This window comes from Gorilla gorilla, chromosome X, assembly GCF_029281585.2.
Source record: "Gorilla gorilla gorilla isolate KB3781 chromosome X, NHGRI_mGorGor1-v2.1_pri, whole genome shotgun sequence".
Classification (NCBI taxonomy): Eukaryota; Metazoa; Chordata; class Mammalia; order Primates; family Hominidae; genus Gorilla; species Gorilla gorilla.
The window spans coordinates 75,400,978-75,415,073 of record NC_073247.2 but is presented as its reverse complement, the minus strand read 5'-3'; the positions used below and the strand labels follow the sequence as shown (position 1 = coordinate 75,415,073).

The 14,096-nt window shown below is 38.9% G+C and overlaps 1 protein-coding gene and 1 long non-coding RNA gene across 17 annotated transcripts in view; one reads left to right on the top strand and one right to left on the bottom strand.

Moving 5' to 3' along the window:
• ARHGEF9 (Cdc42 guanine nucleotide exchange factor 9) overlaps positions 1-14,096 on the top strand; it is a 149,461-nt gene that overhangs the window by 69,063 nt on the left and 66,302 nt on the right. For 15 of the 16 annotated variants that reach the window (XM_019019513.4, XM_031005850.3, XM_055376962.2 and 12 more), the window contains one exon: positions 8,935-9,126. In XM_019019513.4, coding sequence (XP_018875058.1) covers positions 8,935-9,126 — 192 coding nt within the window. Of the gene's footprint in view, positions 1-3,636; positions 3,706-8,934; positions 9,127-14,096 lie in introns of those variants that run through there. The other variant, XM_055376965.2, reaches the window with a different exon arrangement.
• LOC134757911 (uncharacterized) overlaps positions 1-14,096 on the bottom strand; it is a 280,826-nt gene that overhangs the window by 218,413 nt on the left and 48,317 nt on the right. The window lies entirely within an intron of this gene.

The window sequence follows — 14,096 nt, the reverse complement described above, 5'->3', positions numbered from 1 at the left end:
GGTTTCTTAATTTGTAGAATGAAGGACTTAATAAAAATTCATTCACCCAACAGATGATCATCAAATGGCTACTGAGAAGATACAGAGGTACTCTAGAACTTCAGCCCATCCTCTAAGAGTCTGATAGTAGATGTGAAAACTTATGCATAAGGGAGGTGATTTGCCAAAGCTCTGTCACTTTAGTCAAGTTCTTTACCTTTGCCAAATCTCACTCTTCTCCCCTGAAAGATGGAGGGGTTGGAACAGATACACTCCAAGAACTTTTCTAGCCCATTCTCCATAATTTCTTTTTTTTTCTTTGAGACAGGATCTTACGCTTTTGCCCTGGCTGGAAGTGTAGTGGTGTGATCATGGCTCGCTGTAGCCCCAAACTCTTGGGCCCAGGCAGTCCTGCCACCTCAGCCTCCTGAGTAGCTGGGACTACAGGCACCTGCCACCACACCCAGCTAATTTTTTGTATTTTTTGTAGATGCAGGATTTCACCATGTTGCTCAGACTGGTCTTGAACTCCTAGACTCAAACAATCCACCTGCCTCAGCCTCCCGAAGTGCTGGGATTATAGGCGTGAGCCACCACCCTGGCTAATCTTTTTTTAGTTGAGGTAAAATAAACATAACATCACCTTCCCCATTTCAATCATTTTAAAGTATACAATTCAATGCATTTGCAATGTTGTACAACCATCACCACTATCTCATTCCTGAACTTTTTTATAACCACAAAAAGAACTCCATACCCATTCACACTCATTCCTCACTCCTCTCTCCTCTCAGTCTGTAGATGGTATAATGTTTTGTACAAATGTTAGCAGGTAGAAAATACAGGATAGTTAGGGAAGGGATTAGATTCATAGGAACTGAGGTCAGGAAGAGGCATATGACTTCAGTAGCTATAGGAGACTACATCAGCCTGGATACAGGCTAAAAGGAGTAAAAAACATAAGACAGATGTTGCGGGAAAAGCCTCAATAGGGAACAGCTGTCATCTGAGGCATTGGTACTATCCTGGATGATCAGAAAGTAAATGAGACCCTGCCAGACTTGCCTTTAACTTGTTAGTAAATGGCATAGCCCAAACAAGATCGCATTCCAACTCCAAAGCCAGTGTTTGCCACATCACCATCCTGAAGTGTTTTTTTTTTTTTCTTTTCTAAATGTCTGTCAAATAATTGCAAGCTTTCTGGGAGATGGGTAACTCAGGTCAGCTTGATTTCAGCATTCTGCTTAGCATGGCTTTCATCATGAAATCGGTACTTCCATATCTGAATAGCTTAAATGGAAGTCTTCTCTTCATTTTAGCTCAAACAGAAAGAAAATCAAAGGAAATACAGAATAAATGAACTTCTAAAGGTCCTGGCAGAGCACTCCTTTTTTGGCTACTTAACTAATTAACCTAAATTCTATCAACGTCTAAGCAGGATAATTCCATGAAAACCAATGAAAGGAGAAGACTTAGGGGTAGAGTGGAGTGTAGTTCTTATTAGAGGCATCTAGTTTTCTTGACTGGGAAGGAAGCTATGTTATCTGTGAAGGGTTTCCCTACACTCCAGTCCACCCCCATTCTAGCTTGAGTTCTCACTTTAAGAAGCCTTGTCATGGGCAGAAATCATCAATACCTCCAGCCTCGACTAAGTAAGTCTCCATTCGTTGGGAAGGGTTTTTGAGTCTGGTTGTCAAGGAGGTGGCATTTGGGGTATAAGAAATTTGGGACAATTGCAAAGCAATTACAAAAGTACTTCCTAAAACTCTTCCCTGACTAGAGAGGACAATGTTTCTCATATGTTGCTTCATTGTTCTAGGGGCAGATGATGCCAACCTAGGGGATAATAACAAGAACAGCTAATATTTGACTCTGTGCTAGAAACTGTTTTACATGCACAGTTTAATAAGGATTAAATAAATTACCTTATTTAATCCTCACAACAGCCCCATGAGATAGATAGATATTATTTCTATTTCAGAGGTAAGGAAACTGAGGATCAGAAAACTTAAAGTTGCTTACTCTGTGTTACTCAGAGGTAGTTGTAGAGCCAGGATTTGAAATCAGGCTCCCGAGTCTTCACCCTTTACCACTGTCACAGACTGTCTCTCCTAATTTTGGCCTAAGAGTCCAGAGACTTTGCTTCAATCCTGACTGCCACTTTGATGCATCCCCCTATCTGGCCTTGGATTTCTCATCTGGGAAATGGAAATAAAAAGGTTTGCTTGCCTGCCTTGCAGGGCTGTTTTGAAGTCCAAGTAAGAGAGTTCGTGGGAAGGCACTCTTCTTGAACTAGGTTTTCAGAGAAGCCAGGGACAAAAGAAGAATGATAGAAAAGAGTAGGGAAGGCCTTCCTGAAGAGGGAGTAGGGGGCAGGCTTTAGAAGGATACAAGGTACAGAGGTGTGAATAAACAGAATGTGTTGGAATGAATGGAAAGGGTAGCTTGCCTGAGGTCACACGTCTGTGTTGAAGAGCAGTGAAACTCGGTGGGTTGGTCCCATTTTAATGTGCTGATGGAAAGCCATGAATGCAAAAACAGGATATTCACACAGGTCTTTTCTTTTTCTCTTTTTGTCTGTTATATAACAAAAATTTTCATTGCTCTGGTTGAAGCTCCTTATTTCTCATTGTGTTGGTGCCGGAGAGGGAGAACAATTTGTTAGCAGCCTTCTTATTATGATACTTCATATAATTAGTGAGAGTTATTAAATCTTCCCTTGAGGGGTAGAGGAGTAGTTTCTGTGCCTGACTGTACATAACGTGCTGATTGTCTTTGTGCCAGGCAGGAATGCTAAGTGCTTCCTGGTATGCACATTCAGGAATCCCTAAGCACTTCTGATCCTCCTGAAAGCTGACTGGGGCTCCAAAACTGGGTGTGTGTGTGTGTGTGTGTGTGTGTGTGTGTGTGTGTGTGTGTGTGTGTGTATGTGAAGTGGGAGCTCTGCTTGCAACTAACCAGGTTCCTCTCAGTGCCTCACATTCACCTTTGTATCCACACTGCACCATTGCTTCACTGTGGTGGCAGAGAAAAGGCCTTTTGGTGACCTTTGTTATTGAAGAGTTCACATTCCCTCCAATCTCTCCTTTATCTGTGTTTTGCCCTTTTGTAGTGTTTGCTGAGATTTTTGGCTGGCAACTTTATTCAGACAGAGACAGAGCTCATGATTAGAATGATTAGAATTATCTGAAAAAGGAAAGGGCTGCCTTGGGAAACAGTAATCTCCTCATCATTTGTTGTGTTCAAGCAGATAGGGTGTGCAATTGCTGGCAGAGTATGTTGTCAAGGGAGTTTATGTATTGATTGGGGAGCAAGGGGTGGCATGGACTAGTCCACCTTCCATTTCCTTTATAAACTGATTCTATAGCTCTGAGAGTCTGTTGTTCAATGAGACTGGCAATAACCCCTCACCTTCTCAAAGGATGTCTTGCTTTTTACTCCTCTCTGGTTGATTAGATTTGGCCTTTAAAAATATCAAGGTGAGATTTAGACAATACCGCTTACCCATTCTCTTCTCAGAAATATTACACTTCTGGAGACAGGGGCCGGCTGGCTTTCTAAGACACTCCCTTGAGCCTTTATTGACTTTATGAAGGAATTACTGGCTGGATATTATGGTAGTTTTCTTTTAGAACTACTGATCCATTTGCAGGGAGGGGCTACTAAAGACGTTGAAGAGGTTCTACCAAGGGCTGGGTAATCATCACTTTATCATATGGAACAATGGTGAGTCTGTTGGAATATGCATATAGGTATATAAATGCAAGGAGAGAGGTTGACAAGGATTTCACACAAAATCCATAACCATGGTTTCCTCAGGAGAGGTAGAATATGGTTAGGATGGGGAACAATCAGGGGAAATTTCACCTTATCTAGACAGTTTTAGCTTTTTATGTATCTATTTTAATAGAGATATAATTTCCATACCATAAAATTTACCATTTTAAAGTATACAGTTTAGTGGGTTTTAGTATATTCACAAAGTTGTATAACCATCACCATTGTCTAATTCTGGAACATATTTTTAAAATCATTTTTAATAGATAAAACTGTATATATTTGGGGGATGTAATGTTTTGATATATATATGTATACACATATTGTGGAATGATTAAATTAACATATCATCATCTCGCATACTTATCATTTTTTGTAGTGAGAACATTTAAAACTGTACTTTCTTAGCAATTTTCCAATAATAATAGTATTCTATTACATAACTATGCCATATTTTGGTTTATCCATTCATCAATTAATGAACATTTGGGTTGTTTCTACTTTTGGTTGTTATGTATAATGCTACTATGAACATTTGTGTACAAGAATTTGTGTGAGCATGTGTTTTTATTTCTCTTGAGTACGTACCTACGAGTGGAATTGTTGAATCATATGGTAACTATATGCTTAACTTTTTGAGGAACTGCCAAAATATTTTCCACAGCAGCTCTACCATTTTACATTCCTGCCAGCAGTGCGTGAGAGTTCCGATTTCTTCACATGCTCGTCAATACTTGTTATTGACCTTTTAAATTATTACAGCCATTCTAGGATGTGTGAAGTGGTATCTTTTTATGGTTTTGGTTTGCGTTTCTCAGATGGCTAATGATATTGAGCATCTTTTCATGTATTTATTGGCCATTTATATGTCTTCTTTGGAGAAATGTCTATTCAGATATTTTGCCCATTTTTAAGCGAGTTGTTACTTTATTGTTAAGTTACATATATTCTGAATACTACATCTTTATCAGATATATGATATGCAGATATTTTTCCCATTACTGGGTTGCCTTTTCACTTTATTGATGGTATCATTTGTAGCACAAAGTTTTTAATTTTGTTGAAGTCCACTTTATTTTTGCTTGGTTGCTTGTGTTCTAGGTGTCATATCTAAGAAACTATTGTCTAATGTTACAGATTTTCCTCTATGTTTTCTTTAATGACTTTTATAATCTGATTCCATTCAGATATTTCATCCATTTTGATTTAATTTTTGTGTATAGTGTAAAGTAGGAGCCAAAGTTCATTCTCTTGCATGTGGATATCCAGTTGTACCAGCACCATTTGTTGAAAAAACTATATTTTCCCCCTTGAATAATCCTGGCACCTTTGACAAATATCAATTCAGCATGAATGTAGGATATATTTCTGGACTCCTGGTTTTATTTCATTGATCTTTATAACTATTCTTGTGCCAGTCCCCCATTCTCTTGATTACTGTAGGTTTGTAGTAAGTTTTGAAATCAGAAAGTGTGAGTCCTCCAACTTTATTCTCCTTTTTCAAAATTGTTTTGGTTATCCTAGGTCCCTTGAAATTCCATACGAGTTTTAGTACCAGTTTTTCAATTTTCTGCAGACACCAGGTGAGATTTTGATAGGTATTGCGTTGAATCTGAATTAATCTGAGGAATATTGCTATATTAGCACCGTTAAATCTTCCAATCCATGAATAGGAGAGGTTTTTCTATTTAGTTCTTCTTTACTTTCTTTCAATAATGCTTTGCAGTTTTCATTGTATAAGACTGCACTTCTTTTGTTAAATTTATTCCTATGTATTCTTTCTTTTCCTATTTAAATGTGATCATTTTCTTAATTTAACTGTCAGATTGTTCATTGCTAGTATATAGAAACATAATTGATTTTTATATCCTGCAACATTGCTGAACTTATTTATTCATTATAAAAGGTTTTTTTTGGTGGATTCCTTATGATTTCCTGTATATCACGTTATATGATCTGTGACTAGAGATAGTTTTACTTCTTTCTGATGCAATGTCTTTTATTTCTTTTTCTTGTCCAATTGCTCTGGCTAGAACCTTCAGTATAAGGTTGAATAAAAGTGATGAAAGTGAATATCCTTGTCTTGATCTTGATTGTAGGATGAAAGCCTTCAGTCTTTCACCATTAAATATGATATTAACTATGGATTTTTTATAAATGTTCATTATTATTTGGAGAAAAGTTCCCTTCTATTTCTAGTTTGTTTAGTATTTTTTTTAATCATGAAAGGGTGTTGGATTTTGCAAATGCTTTTTCTGTGCCTGTTGAGATGATCATGTGGGATTTTGTAACCTTATTTCACTCATATGGTGTAATTTACATGGACTGATTTTCATATGTGAAGCAACCTTCCATTCCTGGAATCGCATCTGGTAAGGTGGGCAATTTGTTTTTAATATGTTGCTGGATTTGGTTTGCTAGTATTTTATTGAGGATTTCTGTATTTTTGTTATTTGGAAGGGTTTGTGAAAGATTGATGTTAGTTATTTTTTTAAATGTTTGGTAGAATTCACCAGTGAAGCCATCTAGTCCTGAGGGTTTTTTTTTTTTTTCCCATGTGGGAAGTTTTCAAGATTGAATGAAATTATTCATTAAATCTTTTTCTTGTTATAGGTCTTCTCAGATTTTCTACTTCTTCTTGAGTCAGTTTCTGTAGGTTGTGTCTTTCTAGGACTTTATCCATTTCATCAGGTTATGTAATTTATTGGCATACAATTGGTCATAATATTCCCTTTAATTCTTATTTCTGTAAGACTGGTAGTAATATTTCTTCTTTCATCCATGATTTTAATAATTTTAATCTATTTTTTCTATTTTAACTTTTTGCAAGGCAAATGTGTTCTTGTATAACGTATAATTTTAAAAACAGAAAAAAAATGGAAGGCACAAAATAAAAATGCATATTAAAGATATGGGTATATTGCTAACTCCCTGGCTGTCTCTGTGGGTATCAGTTTCTTTATTACGAAATTGAGAGGATGGATTACTGTTGCTGAAGTTTTTGAAAGCCTTTGGACTATAGTATTTCTGTGTTTGAGCATGGGATTAAAGGACATAGATGAGAATATTTGTGGATGGAAAATAGACCAGTCTGGGAGGAACCCAATATTCCTAAAGGAAGTAGTAGGAAGTAAGAGTGGAAATACAGATTGGAGTCAGATTATGGTAATATTTTAATGTCAGGGTGAGGGATTTGGACTTGCTTTATAATCAGTGGAGAGCTATTAAGGATTTTGGGTTTATGGGATTAGCCAATCAATGTGATAGTCAAGGAAATTGGTCTAATAGTGGTATGTGGGAAGGGTAAAAGCTAGAGGATCACCCAGGGACTTGTTCAGGTATAAAAGTATGAGAGCAATGACAGTGAAAATAGAAAAAGGAGTAATAAAGACCAGAGATTGTGTCCGATTTGGAAAGCACTCCGTGGTTTAGAAGGAGGAGGGAGGAGTGAGTTGTCTTGCTCATCTGCATGTCCTTCACAGTTAGTGGTTAGGCACAGAATAGGTCCAAAGTATTTGTTAAATTGAACTGCATTAATCAGCCTTGCTTCGGAGTTCAATGAAGTTCAAAGGCTGGTTTCCCCAGCCTTTAAGCACTCTAAGAGGACTTCCAGGACAGCCTTTCAACCTGGCATGTTCCAGGCATTGTCTGTCTTCTTACTTGTCACCCAGGCATCTATATGTGCTAATTGCAGCATCAATGAAGAAAAGGTACACATTAGCCTGCACGGATTGTTGGGCAGGGTTGATAATGGCTCTCTGGTCTGATATTTCAACCAGGGCAGATAAGCTTATGGGCTGACCTGTGTCAGTGCACTCTGACATACATGCAGACAAAGACCTTCCTCTGTACAGAACAGAGAAGCTCTCAAGAGCAGAGGACTTAGAGGTTAGACCAGAAAGTCTTATCATTAGGCCCGGGGGATGTTTTGTGGGAACCTGGGATCAGGAGAAAAACAGTTAGGCCTTATATGCCACCTTTTTCTAGGCTAAGAAACATCTTCCCTCAAATGTCAGCTCTATAAAGGGCAGTGATTTCTGTCTTTTTTATTTGCTGTTGTATCCCTAATACCTGGCATATTATCCGCACTTGGCATAGATTTAATGAATGAATGAATCTGTTAGTAGTTCTTTGGGATGAAAGCAGCATCTTAACCTAAGGAATGGGCTTCTGGGGTTGTTGCAGTAGAGTAGATGAAGGTGTCTTCTCAGAAGCTCCTTGTGAAGGACCCTGCTACACAGGCCTTTAGTTATAACCAGAAGGACTTCTCTACCAAATTCTTTATAAGGAATCTGTTTTCACTTGGCTGCAGTTGCCTTCGTCTTTTCTCATTGTTATTTGGAACGACAGTGTCATGGTGTATAGCTTGAACCTAAATGTGGTTCTATTTCTGCCTTTACATCTGCTTCCCCTTTCCTTCATATCCTGTCTTCATTCCCACTAGAATTGTTCAAAATATTTATCTTATTCCAGCTATCCAAAAGTGAACATTTAGACCTGACTTTTCTTAAACTTCTCTGAGCCTCAGTCTCCTCTTCTGTGAAATGGTGATAATAGTGGTACCTATCTAGCAGGGCTGAATACAGTATATTGCAAGCTCTTAGCACAGTGAATGGTGTATAGTTGGTGCCAATTAATAGCTATTGCTAGTATGTGGTGGGGAAGTATTCTCCCATCCCTATCCCAATCTTGAAGAGGTAGAGATCTTTGCATGTCCAAGGCACTTTACAGTCAAATTTTGATGATGATTTGTATATCCCATCACAGAAATCAACACTAAACTTTGTTTTCAAGACACCCACTCTAGTATTTAACTTTGGCCTCTATACTTGCAGGTGCATAAATGCTGTGTTTTGACAGCATTCCAAATGTGGCACTCAAGAGGTATAGCTTAACCTTTTTAAAAATCCAGTTGTGCTACCTAGATGTGCTCCAGCATGAATGAATTTAGTCCCTCCACTCTATTTACAGATAGGTCACCAGAGACCTAGAGAAGATTAAACCCATGCCCAGGGCAAAAAGTCACCCTAGAGCCAGGTTTGGAATTCTACTTGCAGAGGTCTCTGGTTGAAGATTCTCTGAATACCTGAGAAGTTCAGTTCATCCTTTTTCTACTTGCCTGGAAACCTCTCAAAGAAGGAAGCTAACTCATTATTTTTCTTTTGCCTGCTTCCACAGCTCTGGGTGAACCAGGAGGATGAGGTGGAGGAGGGGCCCAGCGATGTGCAGAACGGACACCTGGACCCCAATTCAGACTGCCTCTGTCTGGGGCGGCCACTACAGAACCGGGACCAGATGCGGGCCAATGTCATCAATGAGATAATGAGCACTGAGCGTCACTACATCAAGCACCTCAAGGATATTTGTGAGGTAACCATGGTGGTTCATGTGGAGGCACTTCCACGAAGAACCAGCAACCCTCCTGGGCCCTGCCTGTGACAGTCCCAAGATGTTGGAAAGGGCACGTAGCCTCTCAGATTCTGTTCAGTGAGGTGAAACTGCTTCCTTAGGGTCAGTGAGGTAAAACTGCTTCCTTAGGGTTTCTCAATCTCTGTTTTTCACATTTTTCTCTCTGTCTAATTTTAATATTTATTCATTTATATTCATTGTCTCTCTGTCTTTACCCTTTCTTAGTCTTCCTCCTTCTCTCCCCTGCATCTCTACCTTTATCTTTTTGGTATCTGATCCAGTTACAGCCATCTCATGTAAGGGCTTAACCTCACTCATTAAAGCAAAATGCATCTCCCGCCAAGCCAGTGATTCACAGACTTCAATATGTACCAGAGTTTCTGGGGGAGCTTGTTAAGCAGCCCTCTCACTCTTGTCCCCCAAGTCATGAATTATCAGTCTCAGGTAAGGCATGAGCATTTTTAGGTTTGATGAGCATCTCTGGTGATGCTGATGCTGCTGGTCCTACTCTCTCACTTGGAGAACACCGGTTGTGAGTTTAAGCAGAAAAGAGCTTGGAGACAGGACTCCACAGAAGATGAAGGCTGGATGGACAAACCTGGGCTCCTTCAGTATGTCACTTTTTTTCCCCAAGAGCTCTCTCTCTACATTCCCTAACCCCATTCCTTCCATCTCTCTGTCCTAAATGAAGATGAGAGCCTTCACTCTCGTACTCTCTTAAGCTTAGTAGCTGCAAGTTGGCATTTTTAAAGGGCATTTTACTGAACAGGAAGGGAAAACCAATGGGAAATGAAGGCAGCGTTTTAAAAGGATTAAACACACACACACACACACACTCTCTCTTATATCTTTCTTCTTGACTCAGGGAAAACTCTGCATTGAATCTTTTGTCTCCTTCCTTCCAGAGGAGGGGTTAGGTTCTATTTTCTGTCCCCCAGCCTAGGGTCCACTGTGGAGTCAGTAGTACAGCTCCAACATTTTTCAAAGTTCTTATTTCTCTACATCAGTACTGCCCAATGGAACTTCCTGTAATGATGAAAATGTTCCATGTCTGCATTCTCCAATATAGTATCTATAAGCCAACAATTTATGGTTGTTGAAGAGTTAAAATGTGGCTGGTATGACTGAGAAATGGAATTTTAAATTGTATTTACATTTAATTAACTTTAATTTAGGTAACCATATATCTGTAATGACAGCCACATTGAACAGTATAGCTCTGGAAACACCAAGGCCAAGGATTTTGTGCCTGAACTTTCTTTATCTCAACTCATTTTCTCACCCCTTTCAGGAAGATTAAAAGTTATCTTTTCCCACTGCCCCGCTCCCTGCCCTGCCATGAGGCAGATAGAGTAGAAAGAACAAGAGGTCTGGGGACATGGAATGCTGGTTTTTCACATTCTAACTTGGTCATTAATTAACCCTGTGGGCTTGAAGATACCCCTTAACTCCTCTGACATTCAATTTTCTTATTTTTCCAATGGGCTTCATTATAGCAATCTCTTAAGTTTGTTGAGGAAATTAAGTAAATAGAATATTGCAATAACGTATGTTGTATTTGGAAAAAGGTAATTTTCTTTTTTGCCTCCTTTTTAAATTTATTCACCCATCCATCCATATGTCTTTTTCTTCTTCCTCCTCCCTTCACATCAATGGCTGATGCTAAAAAAATTCCCCCTCGGAATGTGCTACATGGCATTCAGCATCAAACCACTGACATTTCATTCATTTGGCAAACGTTTAGTGGAATTCTGTTCTGTGCCAGGCCTGGACATAACTTCTAGCCTCAAAGTGTTGTACTTTAGAGCAGCATCTGCATCACCTGGAAACTTGTATAAATGCAAAATCTTTGGCTCCAACCCAGACTTACTGAATCAGATTATGCATTTTAACAAAGTTACTATTTGATGTATAATACATATTAAAGTTTGAGGAGCATTGCTCCAAAATGATACCTATATTACAATGTCATAGTGTTTTTCATAAAATTAAGTACAATCTATTCTTCGCTTGGTAGCTGAGGGATGCTGTCAAGATCTAAGTCAGGTCATATCACTCCTCTGCTCAGAACCTTCCAATGGCTCACCATTTCTACCTGAGTAAAAGTCAAAGTTATTATTGTTTACAAGGGCCTGTGTGGTCAACCCATCCTTGCCTCTGTGACTTTCACCTCCTGCTCCTTTCTGCTATGCTTTCGTTACTACTCCAGCTATACTGGCCTCTTGCTTTTCCTTCAGCATTACTAATATATTCCTCCCTTAGAGCCTTTGCACTGGTTTTTCCCTCTGCTTAAAGCATTCCCCTCCCCACCCCACATTTACATGGCTCCCGTCCCCAGCTCCTTCAAGTCTTTGCTCAAATATCATCTTCTTGAGACTTCTCTAAGCATTCTATTTAAACCTGTAACCTTGCACTGACTCTGCCCCTTTCCTGCTTTATTTCTATCTGTTACATTTATCTATCTGACATATTATATATTTAACTTATATATTTTGTTTATTGTCTGTCTCCTCTACTGGAATGTACTTTCCATGAAGGGCAGGGATTTTCATCTATTGATTCACTGATATATTCCCCCAGCACAGTGCCTGGTACATAGTAGATGCTCTATAAATATTGCTTAAAGTCAAAATTAAATATAATTGCTCACATGTATGTACTGCTTTGATTGGCAAAGTACATTCACATCATATGTCATTTTGATCTTCAAAGAGGACAAAAGTTGTTATTGTGATTCCTATTTTCTAGATCAACAGATTTAATCTCTAAGAAGCAAAATTATTTTCCCAGAGCTCTCAGGTACTAGCCCAGTGGAAGTCCTTAGAAGGTTCTCTCAACTCCCACACATCTTGGCCTCTTCCTATGGGACACAGACTCAGGACAGCAATGGAAGTTATTTGTCTTTCCAGAAAGTGGGGGGTGATATGATCCTGCTTTAAGGAGTTTTCCAATCCAGCCAACCCAATCAAACCTTTTGTTGACAATTTGCTGGTTCCTTATTTTTCAACAATTATTGGTGCTGAAGTTAAGTATTTAAATGGGAGCTATCTCCTTGTCTCACCCTAAAATCACGGGCAACAAAGGGAAGTGGAGAAAGCTGCGTCTAGCTGGATCAGAAGACAGTAGTTTAGCCCAGGATTGTGTAATCTTTAAACCAAAAGCTGTGAGGAGCGAATGGTTTATCAGAAAGAATACCAGACTCAGAATTGGGAGTGCTGGGTTCGGGACCTACCTTGGTCACTAACTGACTGGGGAATCTCAGATGAGTCTTTTCACCCTAGGCCTTGTACCCCCTCTCTAAATTGCATAGGTTGGAGGAGCTCTTTAAGTTCTGTCTGGCTCTTACTTTTTCTCTAGTTCTGTAAGATGTAGATATGCCCTCACTAGAGAAAAACTGTGATAGCGAGCCAGGCTACTTCTGCATTTTCTGCCTCTTCCTTCTTGGTACCCTTGGAAGCATGTCTTACTCAAGCATGGATGTGTTAACATGGCATAAACCACTCTTTCTGTAGGTTATGGGAGAGCTCTAAACACTTCCTACTCTTGTACTTGTTGAAGGGGAAAGGGGGAAAATTATATTCAATATAAAAAAAGTCACTATTTATTAGAGGACATTCTTTTTCCCTCCTGGGAGCAGAAAGTGCTTTACAAACATTTAAGTTATAACACCCTTATTTTACAAATGAAGAAGTAGGAAATAAAGGGGTTTTTAATTGAAGTTATTCAATGAGGTCAGTAAGAGACATAATCTTTTCAAATGAGTTCTCTGCAGATTACATTCTTCTTTCTAAACCCAGACAGTGGTATAAAATACCTTCAGTTTAGTTCTAGATCACCTTGACCAACAATTGGTGATATTGCCTCTTATAACCTTAGAACTCAAAGTACAATCAAGGAAACTGAGGCAAGAGTAAGCAGAGCTAATGATGCTTTATAAAGCTGTCTTGTCTGCTTTCTCTTGAGGAAGATAATCTCAGCCATCTGATACCTATGAAATACCTTCTGTCTTCAAATGCCTCCAGAGAAGCTGGCCTAGCTTTCCTCACTCACTCTGTATTAGTGATCATACCATTCACTATCAAGAAATTCTTCCTTAGGCATGCTGTAGCTTCAAGTCATTTCCATTGGGTATATTTTAAGCCTGAGGTTTTCAAACGTATTAGCCATTTGGGTTTTCCCTTCTGCAAATTGCCTATCTCAATACATCCCAATAGTCTTTACATCTTGGCACATAGAAAATGATAACACATTGTATAAGATGGTAATATTTGTACAGTATCCTAGGATAAAAATATGAGTCAGCTAGTCAGCCTAAAATGCCAAGCCCAGGGATTTCTGCCTGCCATAGGCCCTACCTGTCCATTCTGTCTGGACATTCTGTGCCGTGTTCCTATTCTTTGCCCATTTTCTTGGAGTTTCTTATGTTTTTTCTTGCTGATTTGTAAGAGTTCCTTGTATATTCTAGATATGAACTCCTTGTCAACTTTCCATGTTGCAGGTATCTTCTTTATTCTCTTGTTTTTGAATATCTTTTTTACTTCATTTGAAGAAAGGGTTTCCTATCTCAAAGAGAGGAAGAAGGAAATAAAAGAAACCACCAATTTGAACATTCTGCTTCTAACTTACCTTTGATCATCACCAGCATGGGAAGAACTAATTAGCGTTTAGTTGACAAATAACTGAGCAGCAACTATATGCCAGGTATTCTGTTAAACTTTGAGGATACGGCTGTGAATAACAACCATGGTCATTATCTCCTAATTTTCTTAAAAAAGTCTTCAAGATGTTTTTCAGGTCTCCTATCAGGCCTCAGGTTCCAGGCAAAAAAAAAAAAAGACATATGAAACCCCTAGAATGTCAGAACTGAAAGGATCCATGGACATCTTTTTCGATGTCTTCATTTTAGAGACAGAGACACTGAGGTCTAAACT